Source organism: Ctenopharyngodon idella, chromosome 5 (genome assembly GCF_019924925.1).
Source record: "Ctenopharyngodon idella isolate HZGC_01 chromosome 5, HZGC01, whole genome shotgun sequence".
In the NCBI taxonomy this organism is placed as follows: domain Eukaryota; kingdom Metazoa; phylum Chordata; class Actinopteri; order Cypriniformes; family Xenocyprididae; genus Ctenopharyngodon; species Ctenopharyngodon idella.
Window position 1 is genome coordinate 36,782,374 of NC_067224.1, and position 23,444 is coordinate 36,805,817.

At 36.1% G+C, this 23,444-nt stretch overlaps 3 protein-coding genes across 8 annotated transcripts in view; all 3 read left to right on the top strand.

The window, feature by feature from the left end:
- add2 (adducin 2 (beta)) overlaps positions 1–12,885 on the top strand; it is a 31,631-nt gene extending 18,746 nt beyond the window's left edge. For 2 of the 5 annotated variants that reach the window (XM_051894848.1, XM_051894850.1), the window contains 7 exons: positions 908–1,084; positions 1,726–1,965; positions 3,231–3,347; positions 5,670–5,756; positions 8,032–8,161; positions 9,522–9,590; positions 11,871–12,885. In XM_051894848.1, coding sequence (XP_051750808.1) covers positions 908–1,084; positions 1,726–1,965; positions 3,231–3,347; positions 5,670–5,756; positions 8,032–8,161; positions 9,522–9,590; positions 11,871–12,136 — 1,086 coding nt within the window. In that variant the 3' untranslated portion in view covers positions 12,137–12,885. The other 3 variants (XM_051894851.1, XM_051894849.1, XM_051894852.1) reach the window with 3 other exon arrangements.
- A 1,230-nt stretch (positions 12,886–14,115) lies between these two features.
- Positions 14,116–20,451, top strand: snrnp27 (small nuclear ribonucleoprotein 27 (U4/U6.U5)). Of its 2 annotated transcripts, none has more exons than XM_051893568.1 (6): positions 14,116–14,299; positions 15,329–15,449; positions 15,598–15,710; positions 19,031–19,110; positions 19,569–19,633; positions 20,118–20,451. In XM_051893568.1, the coding sequence occupies exons 1-6, from the start codon at positions 14,263–14,265 to the stop codon at positions 20,170–20,172; spliced, it is 471 nt and encodes a 156-aa protein (XP_051749528.1). In that variant the 5' UTR covers positions 14,116–14,262; the 3' UTR covers positions 20,173–20,451. The 2 variants fall into 2 exon arrangements, with proteins under 2 accessions (XP_051749528.1, XP_051749529.1); XM_051893569.1 differs by lacking the exon at positions 20,118–20,451 and adding an exon at positions 19,984–20,047.
- Positions 20,452–21,031: 580 nt separating this feature from the next.
- The window catches only part of mxd1 (MAX dimerization protein 1), a 29,516-nt gene continuing 27,103 nt past the window's right edge, over positions 21,032–23,444 (top strand). The window contains exons 1-2 of the mRNA XM_051893567.1: positions 21,032–22,289; positions 22,982–23,081. Coding sequence (XP_051749527.1) covers positions 22,223–22,289; positions 22,982–23,081 — 167 coding nt within the window. The 5' untranslated portion in view covers positions 21,032–22,222. The remainder of the gene's footprint in view (positions 22,290–22,981; positions 23,082–23,444) is intronic.

Below are 23,444 nucleotides of genomic sequence, written 5' to 3' on the forward strand. Positions count from 1 at the left end.
GCAGAATTTTCAGCATCATTACTCCAGTTTTCAGTGTCACTTTGATCCTTTAGAAATCATTTTAATGTGCTGATTTGGTGCTCAAAAACTGCTTAATATTTTGGTGGAAACCACGGTACAGTTTATTTTCAATATTGTTTAATTAATAGAAATATCAAAAGAACAGCATTTATTTGAAATAGAAATCTTTTTGAAATAGAAATTTATTCTATATATTCTATATTTCTGTCAATTTTAAACAAATGTAAGTATTAATTTCCTTTTTTTTTTTTTACTGACCCCAAACTTTTGAACTGTAGTGTAAATATTTATAGTAAATTTACATTTTTCTAGTTTTTCCAGTTTTTGCTTTGATATATATTTCATCAGCTACATAGAATGCTCTGTGAGCGATTTGTGTACAGTAAAAAAATGGCCATGTATTTGGCCATTCACACAGAATGCATTTTTGCGGTCAGTCAAGCAAGAGACATGTTTTTTGTTGAACCTATTTTAACTTTGCGCCATGTTTTTAGAATGCCGCGTCATGCACGAGACGCTGCAAAAGACAAGAGACACAAGCACACCGGTCAAACGTCTGTCTAGCTTGTGTTTACATTGAAAAACAATGGAAAAGTAGCACAGTGGAATGCAAAAATGTGTTCTGTGTGAATGGCCTCTAAAACATCTATTAATTCAAATAATTTGTACATGGTATACCAATGAAAGCAGGGGGTGGTAGAGAAAGGCAGCACTACTGTGAGAGTGGATCTGTCTGCGTTCAGCCTGCAAAGACAATAAAAAGGATTGTGAAGACTGAAAAAAGTGCACAGGGTTGAGAATAGTTGTATTGTTAGCTGTGCAGTGTAACTTCAGAATGCTGTTTGTCCACACTGAGTCATGCTGCAGTCTTGTTCTGTCCTGGCAGGTGGCAGCACTGTGCAGCGCTGGAGGGGAACAAAACCTAATCATGCTGGACCGCAACATTCACAGGCCCGTCGCCACAGGCACTGTGGGTTGGGCTGGATCCACCTTCGGCCCCATGCACAAGAGCAGGCTGGGAGAACATGAGTTTGAAGCATTGATGAGGACACTGGACAATCTGGTTAGTTGATTTCAATTGATAACGGATTCAGTCTCTCTAAACCCCCCTTTTCCGAGAGCCTACTATGCTCTGATTGGTCAGATGGCCCAGTATGGTGTGATTGGTCTACTGCTTACAGCGCGTGTCAGCATCCAAATGCCCGTTACAATACCTGAATTTCAGCTCTGGAGGCACTTGATACACAGTGATTTTCACAGCGCAGAAAACAGTACTTTATTGGCATAATTGTGTTTATTGCGATTTTATGTGCAAAGTTATTGCAAGTTTTTATCACGCAATTCTGACTCTATAACTATATAAACTCAAAATTGTGAGTTATAAAGTAAGAATTGCATTATATAAACTCGTAATTGCATCTTATAAAGTCAAAATTGTGAGATATAAACTTGCAATTCTGACTTTTTTCTCAGAATTACAAGTTTATATCATGCAATTCTGACTTTATAACTCGAAATTGCGAGTTTAAATCTCGCAATTCTGAGAAAAAAGTCAGAATTGTGAGATAAAAAGTCGCAATTACCTTTTTCATTTTTTATTTCATGGCGTAAACAAACTTCCATACACTGTAGACCAGAGCAATTTACCTAATTGTAATTTTATTATTAGACTTGACTTTAGAACATTTGATCATCATTCTACAGGGTTACCGTACAGGATACGCCTACCGTTTCCCAGTGCTGTTGGAGCGCTCCAGAACCAGGAGAGAGGTGGAGGTACCTGCCACTGTCACATCATTTTCTTTTCATGAGGATGGGGTTCAACCCCACCCCCGTCTCCATCCCCACACCCAGAGACAGCAGCAGAAGACTAGATGGCTGAACACCCCAAATGTCTATCAGAAAGTCAACCAAGACCAGGCCAGCCCGGGACATCGGACTACGGTGAGAGAGATTTTATAGAACTTGTGTAAACTTTATATAACTTAAGTATCCAAAATTTCTATTCTAATAATGAGATCTGAGCTTAATTGTTAGTGCTGACTGACAAGTCTTGTACATACTTAGAGTTAGAGATTCAGACACTGCTGATAACTAGCCTAAGAATTAAATTTTGGCATGTAACTCATGCAACATTCCTCAAATTATGTGACCTAAGTTGATCAGACTTCTGATATTGAAACAAGAAACATTTCCTAGTATAGTTGTCAAAATATCACTGAAATCTAACTTATCTATGAATTTAAAAAATGGGGACAATACATTTTACTATTTTTACTAATACAGTGTTTTTGTTTTTTAATTGTTGTCGGGTGATGATAGCGGGTTAATCAAACCATAACTGATTTTAATACAATTAATCAAAATCACTCTATGAAAAATAGAAAATGGTAACCATTGCAAATAGCAAAGCAGTATTATATTTTAACAAAATTATGACTTTGCAAAAACACATTACAAAAATAAAAATATGAGAATATATGAGAAATAAAACTGTATTAAATAAATATTTGTATTCATTTTCTAATTGTATTAATATTTTCATTTTCACAAACTGAATATACTGTTCACAGTTATTACAGCTTTTTTTAACTTTTCAAATGTTATTTTATGTTTGTGCTTTTGGAAATGGATCTTTACTTTCCCTAATTAGATTATTTTGCATTATAGGCTCATCTTTGATAACTGATGATCATAGTGATCTGCTTTCATCCATGTTAAGTTCTTCATTGCTAAAGTATCAGCGTAATCAGTAATCAGTGTAGCTTGCAGTGTATTGTATTAATCAGAGTAGCTTTTCGTCTGAAAATGAATTGAAAATGTGAATGACTAAGCCAGAGAGTGTGTTGCAGTTCAGAAATAGTCTGACTGTGAATCATAGGATATTATTGGTAGAATAATGGCGTATTCGTTACATCACTGTGAAAGGACTACAGTTTCGCTGTCTTTTCTATCACCATGTTCCACCCACCTCCCTTTCTGCTTCTCTGCAATGCAGGGGAGATATTTTATTGTCACAAATCTCAGTGCAGTGCTTGCACTGCCCTCTGCTGGTTCCTTTTGGACCTGTTACATATTTCCCTTACATCTTTCCCTTAAATTGTCTGTCTCAGTTAGCTTTTTAACACCAGGCTGGGTGTCCCAGGAATGATTGACATGCTTTCAGTCGAGCAGCTGAATTCCTACTCTATTGATTTCTTCTCTTTTAGTGGCAGAAGGCAGAGGAAATCGCTCAGGCCAGTGGACGGGCCATTAAGATCGAGAATCCAAACCAGTTTGTCCCTCTGTTCACCAATCCACAGGAGGTGCTTGAGACTAGAAATAAGGTACAGTAAGCTTTCTTTTTTTTTTTTTTTTTTTTTTTGGTCTTTGGGTTTAAACGTCTGTATTGAAAGTTCAGATTTTATTCATGTCAAAACTGAAATTAGGACAAATTGTGCATCTTATCTAAGATCTTGTTCTCTTCCGCTCGCCAAGGCTGCATTTATTTGATTTAAAGCTACAATGAAAACAGTAATATTATTAAATATCATAACAATTTAAAATATCTGTTTTCTATTTTAATATAATGTTTAAATGTAATTCCTGTGATGTCAAAGCTAAATTTTCAGCATCATTACTCCAGTCTTCAGTGTCACATGATCCTTCAGAAATCATTCTAATATGCTGATTTAGTGCTCAAGAAACGTTTCTCATTATTACCAGTGTTGAAAACAGTTGTGCTGCTTAATATTTTTGCAGAAACTGTGATACATTTTTTCAGTTTTGTTGGTGAATAGAAAGTTCAAAATAACAGCATTCAAATTTAGCTGTAAGCTGCAATACTCAGAGACCAGCAGGTGGAGAAAGATAGCATAAATAGGATACTGATGACTAAGATTTTTGAGTGAAGTGTACTAGTATTTTGTTTATTACTTTGTCTCTTAATGGATCGTGCTTACAAATTATTCAACATGTATACATTTTTTCAAGAAAAAAGACATATTTTATCATAATCAGTTACTATCACTCTTTGTTGCTGCACGACTGTTCAAACTGCCAACAGAACTGAGAGCAGATTTCAATATTATGGCAGAGAATTGCAGTCTCACCAACAGTGCGAGACAGAGTGTTTGTAGTGACAGAAGTTTTGCAACATGTAGTTTCAGTTTCACCATCAGGACCAAGATGGCGGTGAAGGGAGGAGGGAATAGTCACAGAGAAAGGAGAATAATCGCAGTGAGAAAAAGACAAGAAGAGAAGAAATGGACGATGATTGGTCAGACAAAGGCAAAACATAATTAAAGTTTAATGAATAGAAAGTTCAAAAGAACAGCATTTATTTGAAATACACTTTTTTGTAACAATGCAACTGTCCAAACTTTTGAACAGTAGTGAAATTCAAATTTAGCTCTTATTGTATTATTATTGTATAAAAGGGAGAGTTCACCCAAAAATGAAAATTATCCAATGATTTACTCACCCTCAAGCCATCCTAGGTGTATATGAATTTCTTCTTTCTGATGAACACCTTGTGGAGTTACATTAAAAAAATATCCTGGCTCTTCCAAGCTTTATAATGGCAGTGAATGGGGCGTTGTATTTTGAAGCCCAAAAAAGTGCATCCATCCATCATAAAAGTAATCCATATGGCTCCAGGGGGTTAATAAAAGCCTTCTGAAGTGAAGCGATGGGTTTTTGTAGAAAAATATCCATATTTAAAACTTCTGGCAGACAGCCGTATGCATCGATTTACGCCAAAAGAGTAACCTCTGCAACCAGCTCAAGCTCCTCTTCTCTTATATCGAAATCCTCTGACTTTTCTCTTTAAAAATTCTTGTTTTAGACTTCTAACTCATGACCAGTGTTTTGTTTTGCTCTATCCTCTGCGCTTCCGCGTTCGTCAGTCCATCATGCGTTGGGTCAGGGGTTACCCTTCCACCGATGTGTATGGCCGTTTTTCTTACAAAAACCCATTGCTTCACTTCAGAAAACCTTTATTAACCCCCTGGAGGAGTGTGGATTACTTTTATGGTGGATGGATGCACTTTTTGGGCTTCAAAACACAACGCCCCATTCACTAGCATTATCAAGCTTAGAAGATCCAGGATATTTTTTAATATAACTCTAATTGTATTCGTCTAAAAGAAGATAGTCATATACACCTAGGATGGCTTGAGGGTGAGTAAATCATGGGATAATTTTAATTTTTGGATGAACTATCCCTTTAAGTACATTTCCATAAATAATATTTAAATTAATATGAAATTGCATTAATTAGATTTGTACCCTGAAATCATTGCATTAATTAAATGCTTAAAAGAAAGCCAAACATTGAGTAGTAGTATCATTGAAGGAGTGTAACTGGACTTATGCATAACAAAGAGCAGCAAATACTTTATAAGATGATAAATAACTTTTTTAGACTATAATATACTAACTTAAATCATAAAATTATAAAGAAAGTTTATAATAAATAAACTTAGGATAGATGTTTAGTTGTTGTTAGTTATTTAGTTTAGGTGACATACAGAAGCAAGACTACAATATATATGCACACAAAGAGAATATGTCAAGGACGTCTTATTGCAGCTATGTCTATATAACACAAAATACACTAGAAAGCTTAGGGTGATGGATTTTATTTTATTTTATTATTTATATTTCAGATAAGAGAGCAGAATCGTCAGGACATGAAAACAGCTGGACCTCAATCTCAAGTGTTAGCCAGCGTCATCACAGACAACAGTCCACCGGTAGGATCACAGAGTGTCATTCAGTTCATATATATACTCAAAACAAGATAATATATATTCGTACGCCTAAAGGGTTGGTTCACCCAAAAATGAATATTCTGTCATTAATTACTCACCCTCATATCGTTCCACACCCGTAAGACCTTCGTTCATCTTCGGAACACAAATTATGATTTCATCAAAAATATCTTAATTTGTGTTCCGAAGAGGTCTTACGGGTGTGGAACGACATGAGGGTGAGTAATAAATGACATTATTTTCATTTTTGGGTGAACTAACCCTTTAAAACAATTAAAACACATCCTTTCTCTTGAAAATGTGAACATCCTTAAAGTGCCCCTATATGTTATTGTAAAGGTTCCAAATTTTGTTTTAGAGCTCTTCTACAATTGGTTTACATGCATCCAAGGTCAAAAAATGTTTTAATTTTCTCATTATATACATTGTAGCATCACATCTTTTTTCACAGTGTCTGAAACTGTTCAATAAAGGATTCAGTCTCTCTAAACCCCTCCTTTCCGAGAGCTTCCTCTGCTCTGATTGGTCAGATGGCCCAGTCTGTTGTGATTGGTCAACCACTTACAGCGCGTGTCAGAAACTAAACGGCCATTACCATACCTGAATTTCAGCTCGGAAAGCTTCCTCAGCACTTGATACACACTGATACGAACAGTAACACTGGCGTATCAATTCGACCGTGAGTCCTTATCCTTCAGAAGTGCATGCAAAGTGGATTTGCTTTCACAGTACAGAAAACAGCGTCTTCTCGACATGTCAACAAGCCAGACTCTTCCAGGTTCTCAGCTACAACTACAGCGTTTGAGGGCGGGTCAAAGAAGACATTGTTCGCAGCCAGCCAATGAAGACCATAGGCGGGCATTATGCTAATTGTTTTTTTGTTTTTTTTACAAAACATCCTAGGTTCATGCAGGAAGTAATGCTGCCTTCATGTGCTATCAGAATTATCGTAAATACATGTTTCCTAATTTTATACACAGTGAAAGCATGTATTCCAAAATTTATTTGGATACCGAAATTCCAAAATCACCAGCAAGCTGACTATCTAGATAGCGCGGTTAATGGTTATGTGGTTATCAACGAATGGGATGCTATATTTCATTAAAAATTTAATATCTTCAATACATTATGGCTTTAATGGCTTTAATTTCCCCAAGAAATATTCAAAAATAAACTTGGTGCCCTCCATGATTCTTATTCTGTCTGTGAACAAAGCACTTGAACTCACCAAGCTTGTAATCACGACTTCAGAAGAGGGTAATAGGAAATTTCCGATAGCATGTGGAGGCAGCTGGAATTACTGATGACTCATTTCAGGCAGTTCAGAATCAGTTCTTTCTTTTGGGAGACAATAACTCCATTTATCATGCACTTTGATCTTTGAAACTTTGCACAAACAGCTATATATAGACATGAAAGATAATATCCAAATAAGCATAATATCCAAAAAAGCATAATAGGAGCACTTTAAAACATGATTAATCTAATAAGAAGGAAAAATGCGTAAGATTATTGACATTCGTTTTCAGAGAATTTATCTTGAATTATATTTGTTTTTCTTATGTCAAATAGTTTTTCTAGTTTAAGTATAAATCTAACAAATTTAGTGGATGTTTAGATATTTTTACTGGAAAACAAGAGGAATAGAAATTATTAGTTATATTTTTTGAAGTGTAGACTTAAAAATTATATGTAGTGCAAGTACATTAATATATATATATATATATAGTCAAACCAAAATTTATTCAGAAACCTTGAACATTTCATTCATTAATTCAGTTTATTCACTATAGTTTAAAAAAATGGTAATAAAATATGACAAGATCTCAGAGTTAAACTGTGTCAGAAAAAATTAATCTTAATTATGTCAGATAACGCTTAAGCAGAACATGGTCAGGTCAAAGTGTCTGAATAATTTTTGGTTCCAAATTTTTATCAATTTTACTGGTAGTCCACTGTATGAAGAATTTTTGGGTATAATATGTCACAGTTTACTTTGCAATCATCACTTACTGCACCCACTAGTAAAAAAAATATATCAGGTGTCTGAATAATTTTTGGTTTGACTGTGTGTGTGTGTGTGTGTGTGTATATATATATATATATATATATATATATTATTGTTCAAGGCAGTTCTGTTTTATAATAATCCTTTAATCCTTAATGACTAATGAGCACTTTTCATTGATCAGAATGCATTTCTAAATATTTTTGTGAGCATGTGTTCATTATGTGAACATGGTTGTTCTGCTTCCAGTCTCCAGAGACTGTCGAGCCCCCAGTCCCACCGGAACCGGAGACTCCGAATCCCTTCAATGAGCTGACGGATCAGGAGCTGGAGGAATACCGCAAGGAGGTTCAGCGCAAACAACACGGCCAGCAGGACGGTACGAGCTGACAGTGTCTTAACGAGACTTAGGCAGTGTAGTTTAGTCCCACATTCTCTTATTGTAACCCATTGATTTCTAGCCCAAGTATTGATGTTTTATTGATTTTCTCACTGGATTAAAGAAGAGAATTCAATAAACACCTCCTGTCTTATACAGTACACATCCTTAGACAAATATTGACTTGATGTCACTCACTGCTACTGAATACCAAAGATTTGCTTTTTATTTTATTATCCACTCTTAAGAATGAATGTTTGGAGCGATATACATTTTAATTAAGGAAATACAGAATGCATGTATTTAATACTTTGAAGTGTGCCTTGAAAATAAATGAATTAAAGTTTTTGAATTTCAGTATCTTTCCAGAAACTGCTAACTTGAGGTTTTGTGTCCCGGCATCATTTCTTCATGGTTCAGCACCTGAGCACTGATCTTTTTGCACTGTGTCCTGTCTGACAACCTTCATACACACACTATCTAATCCAAGAACACCTTTACAGTTACTACCATTGTTGGGGAAGTTACTTGTCAAGCTACAAACTACCCATGATTTAAAGTAGTTAAACTATAGTTTAGATGGTTAAGCAGGTTACATCAGTAAGTAGAATCTACACTACTGTTTAAAAGTTTGGGGTCAGTAAATTATAGTTTTTTTTTGTTGTTGTTTTTGAAAGAAGTCCCACCAAAGCTGCATTTATTTGATCAAAAATACAGTAAAAATTGTAATATAATGAAATATTACAAAAGACTCCAGTCTTCAGTGTCACATGATCCTTCAAAAATCATTCTAATATACTGATTTGGTGCTCAAGAAACATTTATTATTATTTCCTTCCTTCCTTTCTATCCTTCCTTCCTTCCAGGATTCATTGATAAAAAGAACAGCATTTATTTAAAATCAAAATCTTTTGTAACATTATAAATGTCTTTGCTGTCAATTTTGATCAATTTAATGCATCCTTGCTGAATAAAAATATTAATTTACTGTCCCCAAACATTTGAATTGTACTATGTATGTATCATATGTATATAGATGAGGGTCTTAAGTAAACACAATTTTACACTGAATCAAAAAACAGCAGCATTTATATTTATTTTCATTTTTTATTAATATTGAATTTAAATGACATGCAATGACTCAGATGGAAAAATTAACTTGTTACCAGAAAAGCTACATTATTTTGAAATCAGCCGAGCTACTGTCACACTGCTAAAACTGTCATTAGTTTAGCAGCATCGCTATTTTTAATAAATGACTCCTCAACACTGGGTATTACTCACTGTACACCTCCTCCTTATCTCCCTCTATTTCTTTTTCCTCTCCTCTTCTTCCCCCTACCCTGATGTTGTGTAAAAGGTGTGGAGGAGGTGGTGAATGACACGGGGACTTCCCCGACTACCTCCCCCATAAAGACTCCACCGTCAGGTGAGACCCGGTGGTGCTTCACCTCACACCTGTGCATGTGAACATGACACCCGCGAAACACCTGCTATGGTCCCACATGCTGATCTGTTTGTTGCATCATCAACTTCTGGTTGACAACCCCTGTTACTTAAAGCAAAATAAAAAGTAGTGTTTGTTTGTTTTTTCGGTATATGCGCTCAAGTAGACTTATTTATTTTATAATCTGGTATCAATACATTTAATAACCTTAAAGGAATAGTTTACCCAGAAATGACTATTCTGTCATGTCGTTTCATGTGCATATATTGCCAACACTTTACAAAAAGGTTTCATTTGTTAACATTGGTCAACCACATTAATTAACATGAGCTAACAATGAACAATACAGCATTTATTAATTTTAGTGTTAATCTCAGCATTGACTAACAACTTTTGATCTTAAAAAATTATATCTGTTAACATTAGCTAATGCAACGTGAACTAACATGAACATTTTAACTAACTAACTAACTAACTAACTAACTAACATGAACTTGTTAACCATGTTATGTTAACTAACATTAACAAGACTTAATAAATGCTGTAAACATTGTTCATTGTTAGTTAATGCATTAATGTTAAAGTTAGTAAATGTTAAAGTTAGTAAAACGGCTTCACAAACAAGAAAAAAATGTAAGGCGGGACTTGATTGGATTGCTGTGGGTTGCTATTGGTCGATCTCATGTGAGTGACAGGTTGTCCTGCCCTCATGGCAGTAAACATGTCGTTAGAGAAATTATGTTGTTGCAAGAGGAAGAGGAAGTTCTTTTTAAAAAATAATGTGCACGGATAAATTATTTATAATAAAAATTGCAATATTGCACAAAAAATATTGTTACTATAACAAATGAGACCATATTGTAAAGTGTTACCCATATACTGTTATTTTTATGTAAATTTTTTTGAAGAAGAAGAATCTAAAAATTACAGGAACAACATGAGAATGAATAGATACTGACAGAAGTTTCCTTTTTGGGTGAACGATGCCTTTAAAGGGTTAGTTCACCCAAAAATTAAAATTATGTAATTAATTACTCACCTTCATGTTGTTCCACACCCGTAAGACCTTCGCTCATCTTCGGAACACTAATTAAGATATTTTTGATGAAATCCAAGGGTTTCTGAACCACACATAGGCAGCAACTTCATTGAACCTTTTGAGGTCCAGAAAGCTACTAAAGACATTGTTAAAACAGTTCATGTGACTACAGTGGTTCAACCTTAATGTTATGAAGCAATGATAATACTTTTTGTGCGCAAAAACAAAACAAAAAAAATGACTTTATTCAACCATTTTTTTCTCTTGTATGTCAGTCTCTTACACTGTTGACTTAGTGAACACAGTGCAGCACTTCCGTGTTTTTGTCCGAACTTCGGCTCAGTATTGGTCGACGCTGTACACGTGAGCAGCACGACGCATGCGTGTGATGCTGATGCAGGAGCCGGCCAATGATGAGTAAGCGTTCTGACATAGAACCTGGAAGCGATGGACTGCGTTCATTACGTCAACAGCGTAAGAGACGGAAGAGAAAAAAAATATTCAATAAAGTTTTTATTTTTGTTTTGTTTTTGCGCACAAAAAGTATTCTCGTCGCTTCATAACATTAAGGTTGAACCACTGCAGTCACATGGACTATTTTAACAATGTTTTTACTACATTTCTGGACCTCAAAAGTTGCAATGACGTTGCTGCCTATGTATGGTTCAGAAACCCTCAGATTTTATCAAAAATATCTTAATTTGTGTTCCAAAGATGAACGAAGGTCTTACGGGTTTGGCATAACATGAGGGTGAGTAAATAATGACAGAAATTTCATTTTTGGGTGAACTAACCCTTTAACTGGGAGGGTAATGTACAGTAACATGGGATGTCTGTATTCAAGTCTGTGTCAGTGTTTTCATTTCAAGTTTCATGGGTTTTTTTTTTTTTTTATATGTGACATTTTCAGCTCTGTACTGTGGCCTCCATCTGTCTTCACACCTTGTCTGTCTGTCTGTCTCTGTCCTTGTATTATAATTTGTAGGACAATCGTTCGGTACTGAGATCTTGTCTCACTAGTGAGTATATAGAAAGACATTGCACACAACTTGAACGAGCATGTTGGCCAAAACTGTAATGTCATAGCAGCTGCTTCTGTGCCATGGTTTAACCCCTAAACATCCTAACAACTGCCTAACTGCTTTGTTTTTTGTTTTTTTTTCTTTATTATTTTTACTGTACTATTTCTTTTCCATTTTTATTTCAATTGCATTTGCATGCAGATGGGAAAACCACAGATGCTGTGCAGAACGATAAAGGCGATGAGAAGAAACAGCAGGAGGAGCTAGAAAAACAAATGAAGGCTCTGTCCACCACTGACACTTCAGAAACCACACCCTCGGCTCCGCCCACTGCTCCGCCCAACAAGCCTGCAGGCAACACCCCAGAGGGCTCACCTTCCAAATCTCCTTCAAAGAAAAAAAAGAAGTTCAAGGCCCCCTGTTTCCTAAAGAAAAGCAAGAAACAGAAAGAGAAAGCAGAAGCTTGAACGTTCTCCAAGTGTTCTTCACTAATACTTACACACGAACACATCTTCACATTTACTGTGTATCCGTCTACTGATCTTTACATGCCATACGAGTTTTTGATTATGGTTTTGTGACTTGAAACATGTTTTCGGTACACTCTGTCCACGCCGATGCAAATTTCACAATGCTTCACTAATGCACATTGAATATGACCCTTCCCCTTGCTTTAAAATGAATTGCACTTAGTACACGCATAGAAAAAAAGAATGTGGCATTGAGTAAGCATTGATTGTTCATGTCTATCGATTCTGATTGTTGCTCATTATCATGTTTATATAATTACATGTGGCATAACTGTTGACTAAAATCTTTTTTTAACTACCATAAACATCCTCACTTTATGAATAGCAGGGATAAACTAACTAAAAATGTACCATGTACTGGAAATCATGAATCGCAGTAGCTTGCAAACAATACGTGTCAAAAGGCCAAACTAAACAAGATCATGGCTTGTTGCTGCAATGAAAATCCAGCTCTAAATGCACGACTTTATTCCACTTGTTTTTTTATTATTATTTATTATCTTTATTTTGTATGTATGTATGCTGGACACTTTGTTGAAGTTGTAATTATTTTTATGATCAGTCTCTGTTATTTAAATGCATTTGTGTGTACATTAGCTGGTTTAAAAACTTGATTCCATGTCAATATTAGAATGTAAAATGCTAGGATTGGATGAACCATTCATTAAAGATCACATTCCTGTAAAGTTGTTGTAGTCTGTCTTTGGGGTGGATTTCAAAACAAATACTTAAAATGAAAATTCTCTCAATAATTGATTGACAAGCGATCTAACCAATCATAACGCCGAATCCGCCATTTTGTCCGACAAAGCAGTCAGGAGTTACAAGATTAACCTCAGTGGACTTGAACTTGAAAAATGGTGTGTATTCACGTCTTTCCGTGTTTTAAACAACATTCCTTCCCATGTTTATTTGATGCTATAAATTAACTAGTAGGAAGAGATGATCCGTTCACTTAAGCTGAGGCACTACAGCAATCTGTCACGACACATTAAAGAGCTACAAAACGGTTTTTATTGTTCGAATATCTTTAAAAAAAAATACACAATTTGAAAGCTGGGACTTTGTTTAATATCGTAAGTAACCTGCTCTGTCTTGTCTGTCGACGTGTTGTCAGTGTCCTCCTTGCTCCGCGATGTATTTTACACTGCGTGTGGCGTGACAGCGCCATTTCTTGTCGGACAAAGCAACAGTAACTAAGGGGGGCAGGTCTTTGCGAAGGGTCAATTACTCACCCTCGTGTTTTTTCTAAACCCGTAAGAATTTCGTACATCTTCAGAATACAGCTAAAGATCTTTTTTTTACTGAAATCTGAGAGCTTTCTGTCCCTCCATTGACAGTCTACGCAACTACCACTTTCAAGACCCAGAAAGGTAGTAAAGACATCATTGAAGTAATCCATGTGACTCCAGTGGTTTAACCTCAATTTTATGAAGCAACGCGAGTGCTTTGTTTTGCGCGTTTTGCGTTTGTTTTTGCGTCGCTTCATAAAATTGAGGTTAAACCACTGGAGTCACATGGATTACTTTAATGATGTCTTTGCTACCTTTCTGGGACTTGAAAGTGTGTTTCCTAGCTGTCAATGGAGGGACAGAAAGCTCTCAGATTTGATCAAAACGATCTTCATTTGTGTTCCAAAAATAAACGAATGTCTTACGGGTTTGGAACGACATGAGAGTGAATACCTAATAACAGAATTTTCTATTTTCACCCAATAAAGGGTGAACTATCCCTTTATTTTGGCTGAGAAAATAAAAGGTGACATTTTTAGTCATTTTCAAGAACAAATACGTTGCAAAAAGTTCATATTTCATGTTAATGTATCTCAGAAGTATTTAACTGAAAACAGATATGCAAATACATAATGATTTTCTTTTCTTTAATTTAAGCGTAATTTGTGGTAGGAACTATTTACACGGAACACTTAAAGGATTTGGTTTTTCCGGATTGCTTTTTGTGGTGCACAGTTGATGGCGACCAGCAGACGATTGAGTCTGGAAATTTCTGGAAGTGTGTGAAAACGCTGTTTGAAAGAAAGGAGACTACCTTATACTGATTTAATAATGGGGAGAAGCAGGAGCCGAACACCACCACGACGAGGTTTGTATTCAATTATTTCTTTAAATATATGGATGGTAGCGTGTGGCTGGCTACTGTTGCTAACATCACAGCTGGCGTACATTAATTACACAAAAAACTGATCAAATTATCTTGCTCATCAAGCTCTTTCTACGATTTGAAAGTTTCTACATCCCAATGTAATACAGATAACCGTTTTGCAAGTGGAAGTATTACACTATTTTAGCGTTAATACATATGCATTTTAGCATTTCATAAGTTGCTTAACTATATCTTTTTAGGTCACATTGATTGTTTTTGTTCATTGTTATTTATTAACGTCTTATTACTAACTATAAAAGATTGCTTTTGTTTTTAAATGTTTATTTTATTTCACAAACAATGCAAGGATTGTAACATCAGTAAGTGAGGCTGTCAGTGGCATCTCAAAAAAAAAAAAGTTGTTCACACTAAATTGATTATAGCATTACAATTATTTTTCTAATGGAATAAATAAAAAAAACAAAATAATGCCCAAAGCATTATTGAACACACTAAAATCAATAAATTATAACTAAATCATTTTTAATGGGGAGAAAAAAAAAAAAATGAAAATTAGCTTTTTTTTCTTTCTTTTTTTTTTTTTTTTTAAATGGTATTAATCACACTAAAATCTGTAGATTATAACATTAAAAATATTTTTAATGGAGAAAAAAAATGAAAATCTCAAACACATTAGTGATCACATAAAAAACAATAGATTAAAACAAAAAATCTGGGGGGAAAGAAAATCTGAGAAAGAAATGAAAATAATCTGGTTATTGTGGTAATGAGATTGTTGTGCATATTGAATATTCCTTTTTTATATTGTTAATTATTCAGTTTTGCTTTTTTTAAAATACTGGTTGACCTTGTGCTAATGCTTATTTATAATTAATAAGAATATAAAGAACCAGGTGAAGGGCACAATGGACTTTTCAGGCAGCTGGCAAATTGAAATATTCAGACATAAAAGTTATTTATTTTGTTCCAACCTTTTGTTGGTAATGGTTTACTAATTTCTCATTCCAGAGAGACGGCGTTCACGCTCAACCTCGCGAGATCGTGAGAGGAGGCGCAGGGAGCGTGAGAGGTCCCGCGACAGAGAAAGACGAAGGTCACGCTCACGCTCCCCTCAAAGACGCAGATCCAGGTGAGCTTGTGGCATCAGACACTCACTGTTCACATTTGATAAGTGAAAAACATAACAGGCCTGTTAATATGGTTAGATAAAAAATGGAGCTCAGTGTTTAGTTTTTGATAACCCCTCCTCCAGCTGTGTGCCTGTCTTGTTTATGTAGGTCTCCACGGCGACACCGCTCCTCCTCCCTGTCTCCAGTGCGGCAGAAGGACAGACGGGACGATGACAGGAAGGAAGTTAAAGACAAACCAGCAAAGGTCCATCAGATATCAGGTGGAGTGCTTTGTTTTATCCTGCAATAAAGTGCTGCAGTAGTGGCGTACTGTTGTAAGCCAACCCTGAAGCTCGCATCACCCTGGTTCGCTTGAAAAAAAAACAAAAAACAATAGGATTATTCCCTTACTTTTTGATTATTGCAGAAAATAAGCTCTGTGACCAACACAAATTTATTCTTATACGTTTTGTTCATCATAATCATCATCACAAACAGCTTTTATGAATTTTAAAGCCTAAATACAATCGCCAGAAGTAAAAAGTTAAACATAGGCTATAAACAAACTACACCACAATTGCATGAGTTCAGTGTCACCAACACCAAGCTTCCGTCAGCTTTCTTTTTTTTTTTTTTTTTTTATCCTGGAAGTTTGAGTTAGAATAGTTTGCAAGAGCGTGATTATAAACACAATGATGTTGTGAAAACGGTTTACCCTTTTGACCCCATGATTTACTCACCGTCATGTCATGCTAGGTGTATATGCCTATCTTCTTTCAGCTGAACACAATCGGAATTATATTAAATAATATCCTGGCTCTTCCCAGCTTTGTAATGACATTGAAGTGTTTTTGAAGTTCCAATAAATGCATCCATCATAAAAGTAATCCAGTGGGTTAATAAATGCCTTCTGAAGAGAAGTGATGGGTTTTTGTAAGAAAAATATGCACAATCACTCACAAACACACGAACGCAGTCGGAGTTATATTAAATAATAATCTGGCTCTTCCCAGATTTGTAATGGCATCGAATAGTGTCCTAGTTTTCAAAGCTCCTAAAAGTGCATCCATCCATCATAAAAGTAATCCATATGACTCCAGTGGGTTAATAAAGGCCTTCTGACATGAAGCGATGTGTTTTTGTAAGAAAAATATCCATATTTAAAACTTTATAAACTATTACCACTGGCTTCCGGCAACGGCCGTATGTGCATTCATAAGAGACTTGCGTGGTTTTCCTGAGAGGCGTCTATTCTCACCTAAGCTTACGCTGTACCTACGTCATACGTCGGGTCAGAGGTCACCCTTCCGCTGGAACTCCACTCTCTCATGAATGCGCGTACAGCCGTTGCTGGAAGCCAGTGTTTATAGTTTATAACGTTTTAAATATGGATATTTTTCTTACAAAAAACCATCGCTTCGCTTCAGAAGGCATTTATTAACACACTGGAGTCGTATGGATTACTTTTATGATGGATGGATGCGCTTTTTGGAGCTTTGAAAACTAGGACACTATTCAATGCCATTACAAATCTTGGAGGAGCCAGGATATTATTTAAACCCTTAGCATTTCTAAGGTCTCTTTTGAATGGTATGTGTACCACAAGCGGTACAGTGGTGCGCTATCAGGTTAATATAACTCCAATTGTGTTCGGCTGAAAGAAGAAAGTCATATACACTTAGGATGGCTTGAGGGTGAGTAAATCATGGGTTGATTTTCATTTTGGGCTGAACTGTCCCTTTTAGAGTGTATTAAACGGTTGTATTTTATGTAGTAGAATAAAATGTGAAAATGTATTGAGTTTGTGTTCACCACAGACCTTATTTCAGGCATTTAACCAAAAGCCCATTGACTTCAGGATGACGGAACTGGAAGTGCTAAAATGCTAACTAGGTTTTGGCCTACAAAAATACGCCATCACTTCAGCACTCCTTAAAGTCCCATTTAGGATTTGCATTATGCCGGGTTCAGACTACACAATTTGTTACGATAGTCACTCTGTCAGATTATGCGCTGCCGTTGACTCCTAAATTCTTATTGTGTCATGGACAAGACTGCGCATTGGTTCCCGATCAGTCATCACTTGCCGTCTTTAATGACGTGCGTGATGTCATTGAGAAGGCGGAACAGGTGACTGACTTCCAGAAACAAGCGTAAACAAATAATGGCTACAGAGTAGCTGTGTTTAGAACTGGCTGTCTTATGATCAGAAAAGCACATAATTCCACTAAGCAGCACCAATATAATCATCTCTCTTTCGTTTCGCCATGTTTGAAAGCTGTGTACAGAAGAGCTTTTCTGCTCTCATTTGGTCAACGTCACAGAAGTAACAAAGCTCATCTTGGAGGACTGAAAAAAAGATTAAACATGCTAGTCTTTTTGTCAGAACTTTGGCATTGGTTGTCATCCACTATGAGAAGCATCTTTCGAGACCCTACGTCAAACGGATTGTGCCTGAAATTGGCTTGATATTGTGTATTCTGAATCCACTATTAGCCATTGTCTGTATCTTAGGTTTTTCCCACTTAGAATCATTTAAAACATTCAAAGCAAAGTAAAATTTTGTCAGGAAGATGCGAAAATAATCTAAAGTCAATGACCCATCAAATTGTACTGCTTACTTTATTTATAAAATTTGTCACATGCACATTGTGTGCAGGCAGTGATATGTAATTTTTTTTTAAAAAAAAATTTTCCCCTCAGGTCAGCTATACATTCCCGCTATTTGTGCATGATTCATCAGTTCATGTTATTCCAAAGAAGTTATCTTTCATAATCATTCATCAAATGTTTTAACCTGCTTTGCCTCTGAAATGACTGAACCACCTAAACCATGCAAAAAATGGTAAATTATGTTAATCAACGAATCTTCCCCAAGACCTCAATTTAGTTGCCAAACAATAATGTAATAAAAGTTATGGCAGTAATAGCGAATAACCAAGGCTGCAAAAAATACAGTAAAAACAGTACTATTGTGAAATATTATTGCAATTTAAAATAGCCATTTTCTATTTGAATATATTTTAAAATGTAATTTATTCCTGTGATGCAAAGTTGCTGAGTAATGTTTCAGCATCATTACTCCAGTTTTCAGTGTCACATGATCCTTCAGAAATCATTTTGATATGCCGATTTGGTGCTCAAGAAACATTATTATTATTATTATTATTATTATTATTATTATCAATGTTGAAAACAGCTGTGCTGCTTAATATTTTTGTGGAAACATTGAAACAATATTCTTCAATGAATAGAAAGTGTAAAAGAACGGCATTTATTTAAAATAGAAATCTTTTGTAACATTATAAATGTCTTTATGGTCAGTTTAATATGTCCTTGCTGAATAAAAGTAAAAAAAAAACTTCCTGGTTCCAGACTTGAATGGTAGAGTTCATACATCAAGATGTTCTCATGGTTGAACTTGACCTTCAGCCTACACTTCTCAGTCAAAAATCCTCCTCATAAGTGTCAAACTACAGAAGTAAAATGGGTTGTGATTGTGAATGCCTTTTCGATATCATGGTGCTGAGAACAGGCTCTGAATGTACCCACGTGTGACTCTTTTAAACTGATGTCCTTTCTCATCTGATTGCTTGTGCAGCTGAGGACATGCAGGGAAAGTCTGAAGAGGAAATCGAGATGATGAAACTGATGGGCTTTGGATCCTTTGACAGCACAAAGGTGAGGTCACTTTCTTTACTGCTAAATCATATTAGATTACATCCTACAAGAACAACCAAAGATGTACTTTGCACTTTGTAATATGTACAGAGTTTTATCTTTTTATACTTGAATTATGTGAAATAATGGCAATGTATTGTCAATCACATATAGTTTAGTATGTTATAGCATTGGCTGTTGTCTTTGGTCATCATGGGTAAAAGTACATAGTGTTCCTCAAGCTGCTTGCTGCTTTCTTAAAATGGCAAAACTGATCTTCCAAATAACCACAAGATGGCACAGCTAGACAGTACATGCTACAAAAATATCCTGTTGAAAACCAATTAAAATTGAAGGTAAAATCAAAAATATTGTGTGCTGTAATATTCTTCCCTATTTTGTTTTTTTTTAATGCGCAGTCATTTTTACATCGTCTAAACAATGTCTGGTATATGATTGTTGTTGTTTTTAATCAACAGGGCAAAAAGAAGGAAGGAAATGTTGCTGCATTTGCAATTAACGTGTCACAGAAGAGAAAATACAGGTCTGTGTATTTACAGTATTTGTTTTCTGAAATTAAGTACTGTTAATTTGCTCCAACCCCAGATCCTCCATTTTGATATTTGTTCTGTGATTTGCAATTCCTGGCTTTATTTTTGTAATTTAACCCCTTAGCATTCCTGTAAAACTTGCCTAAAATGCCTAAAAAAAGGCATACCCAAAGTAAATTGCATGCTGTACTTGAAACATTTGGAGTATATGCATGGTTTTGGTCTCTTTTGAAAGGTATTTGTACCGCAGGCGGTACAGTGGAACACTAACATGTTAATCCTTTTTTATATGTATAAACGGCATTTGTTGTGAGAAAATTAACTTAAGAAGTTAATATCCCAGCAACCGCACCGTATTTGGCCAATCACCTCTGCAGGTACTGCACAACTAAATGACGAACGTTCTCATTGGTGGGCAGTGATGTAATGTTTTGGTGCAGGAAGGAGATCAATGATGTAATCATATTTCTCTTGCAGGCAATACATGAACAGGAAAGGTGGTTTCAACAGACCCTTGGATTTCATTGCTTGATGGAGTCGTCAGGAGCCATGTTTTAACGACTTTGACTTTTTGATGAAACGTGTATTTCTTTTTCTTCCTTGAGTTTATGTAAATATGTGTTCCAGAGGTTTTTCCATATGTTTTGTTTTTCCATATGTTTTGTTTTTCAGTCAATGGTTGTGATGTAAGTGTAGTAGCTGATTTTGATATCCACAATATCAAAAGATTTTGATATTGTGGATACTTTGCCTTGAATATCTTATCCAGCAAAAACGTTGCAGTACTAAATAAATGGGAACTCTTGATGAATGTTTGTCCATTATTTTGTTATTGTGCAATTTTAGCATAATTGTTTTTTTGATAGCCAATTTGAATTGTCATATTTTTATCACGTATTTTAATGGTACTTAATTGGTCTAAAAACAACCAGATAAATAACAATGGAATTATTTTTATTTCTTTATCTGTTTAAAACGTACATATCATGTGAAGTCATTTTAACCATCAGCATGTATGAGGGAGGTGTGTCTGTTATGAGTTCCGGAACATTTTAAAGGCGTCCAATCACCGGCGACAGTGCTGTGGCGGTCCAGCCAATCGTAGCATAACAACAATACACGATTTGCATAATAATCCATTTTGGCTCAGGAGCAAATGCCAGAATACTACGGCACAGGTTGTACCCTCGCTCCAAAATGGCGCTAGAGTGTTGCTTAGTTGCACCATTATCTTGCGGAATCGCATTACAGCAGTCATATATTCACGCTTTATAATGCACCTCAGCCATTGGTCCTTTCGAGACACGATCAGTTAGATTGACAGAAAAACGCATCCAATGAGATGATCGCTTCCTGTATCGTCCATCCAATAGTATCGCAGGTTCTCCAGAGCTCCTGACAGGCGTACAGTAACATGACAGCAGCTAGCAAACATCATCTGCCTGGCTCAACGACGTTATGGTTTCGCTAGCTGTGTGTTTTTGCCCTATTTTTGATTAATTTTTCCTCAGTTGCACACAGCCACAGCTTAGCATGTGCAACTAGAGCTGTTTAATAAGTAGCCAGATCGTCTGTCACGCTTGAAATATCGAAACCAGCGATTGTTTGGACTTTTGGAGGCCGTGTATTCTATTTTAAAGCCTATTTTCAACGCAATTTTTTTTTTCAACGGTCAAAATTTTCCTTTTTTGTTATACAACATAATATTGCCTACCACCTCGCTGGACAGGCATATCAAAACGTTTTTTTACTACAACAACAACAACAACAACAACAAGGAATTGGGGTTGAACGCTGTTTGTTTTCCAGCCAGCAACCAGCACAGCAGCACCAAAGCTAAAAAAAAAAAAAAATTAACAAAAAATAATATCACCAGCTGCTCAAATACACTTTTTTGTGTGTGTGACAAGCTATACAATCTGGCAACCAGTACCCTCATCAGATCGGTCTGACCGAGCTGTCAATCCAGTATTTTTTGCCTATCTTTTTTTTTTTCAGACTCGACGATGGTCTCTAGTTAGCAGCGTTTGCTGTCAGTTTCACAGCCTAAAAATTGACCAAGTGCAGAACTAATGCTGTGAGCTCTTATCTGTTTGACAGCTCATCTATAAGTCTTTAGACCTTCCTGAGTGTCACCACTTACATGCTTTCAGGAAGAGTTGCCAGATTTTGCAAACCTGGAAGGTTTTGTTGTTGTTGTTCGTGTCGTGTTTTTTCTCACAATTTTAACATTTGTTGTCCAATATCTCGTTTAATATGAACAGGACTAGTTAATTTAGTTATTTTTGGCAGCTGAGGGACATTTTTATTCGTTTTTTATCATCCAGCTATTTGGAAACCAGCGTGTTTATTTGTTAGATTTTTCTTACTCCCCATTTTTTATACATTTTATCAACAAGCCCCATATCTAAACATTTCCCTCGCTGCCTTATACTAAAAAAATATTTTGTAAAATCGTCTGACTGGATTTTTCTTACTCTAAACGCTGGAGGAGGAAGAAGCGTGAAGGAACGAAAGGCTGCTGCTTGTTTTTTTTTCCTCGTTTATTTCTGACCCTTTTTTATCGGTGTTTATTGCTTAAAATGACGGCTATTGAGAAACTACAGATGTTGATCGAAGCAGCTGAATATCTTGATCGAAGAGAAAGAGGTAAAGTGACGTATTATATATATATATATATACACACACACTCATATACATATATAATTATATTTTGGCATGTAAATTAATCCTGACACTGTTGCTACGGTGCTTGTCTGCTATTAAAAAAAAAGGGGGGCTTCGACCTATTTATTAGAAGTGAATGCATGATATGCAAACGGGTTTTTTTCCGTTGTTATGACATTTGGGGAAGATCAAGACGGAGAAGTGGCCACTTCAGCTGTCTGAGACTGTGTGCTGGTCAGTCACCATACACTTGTCTTTTACAGGGGACACTAATGTGTTGTTAACGCTCTCTAGGGATAAAACCCAAGCGAATATGGCATATACATATTTTTTAATGGTGCTTGATAACATGTTTGTGTGCATATGTGGAAGTGAAATGCATTTTTCAAGCACTGCTGTTGGCTTACAGTGGAGGGTTTCCTGGTGCATCCCCCTTCCCCCCTATCTGTTGTGGTTCGGCTGGCTACTGGGTTTACTCCAGTTCAGATGACATCATTGACCCAAAAGCAAGACATTTGTCAAGAAATTGTTCCACTATATTGTATAGCATAACCGCTTTTCTCCCAGGAACTAAAAAAATGGTCAATATTTGTAATCAATCGCTTTGATTTTCAGGTAGTCAGTGTGCTTTTGTGGTCTAATGAGCTTCTAAATGTCTCTGTTTGAATCTGCAGAAGCGGAGCACGGCTATGCCTCCATGTTACCCTTCACCAGCAACAAAGAGAGGGATGGCTTGAAACGAAAAATCAAAAGCAAGAAAAATTGCAGCAGCAGGTACTTCCACCTAGTTTCTACAAAAACGAATCCATGGCTTCAGTAGCGTCATGACAGATCTATTAGTGTGCACTGCATGTATTTTCTGCCTCCGAATCCCAATATGCCCTCTAACCAGGAACATGATTCACACACATCACTCGAAAGGGTCGTGCGTCCCGTGAGTGATTTCTAAATTAGCAGACCTGCACATATCTGCGCCGTGTGTGTACGTGTCACAAACACACCCACTGATTCATCCCCGTGCAGATGCAGTCAGAACACGCCGTCCCACATTCAACATGGAGAGAGACGTACACTCACATGCTGCTCGATTCTCTCCCTGTGACTCTCACCACCCACGTCCCACAGTCACAATTTACT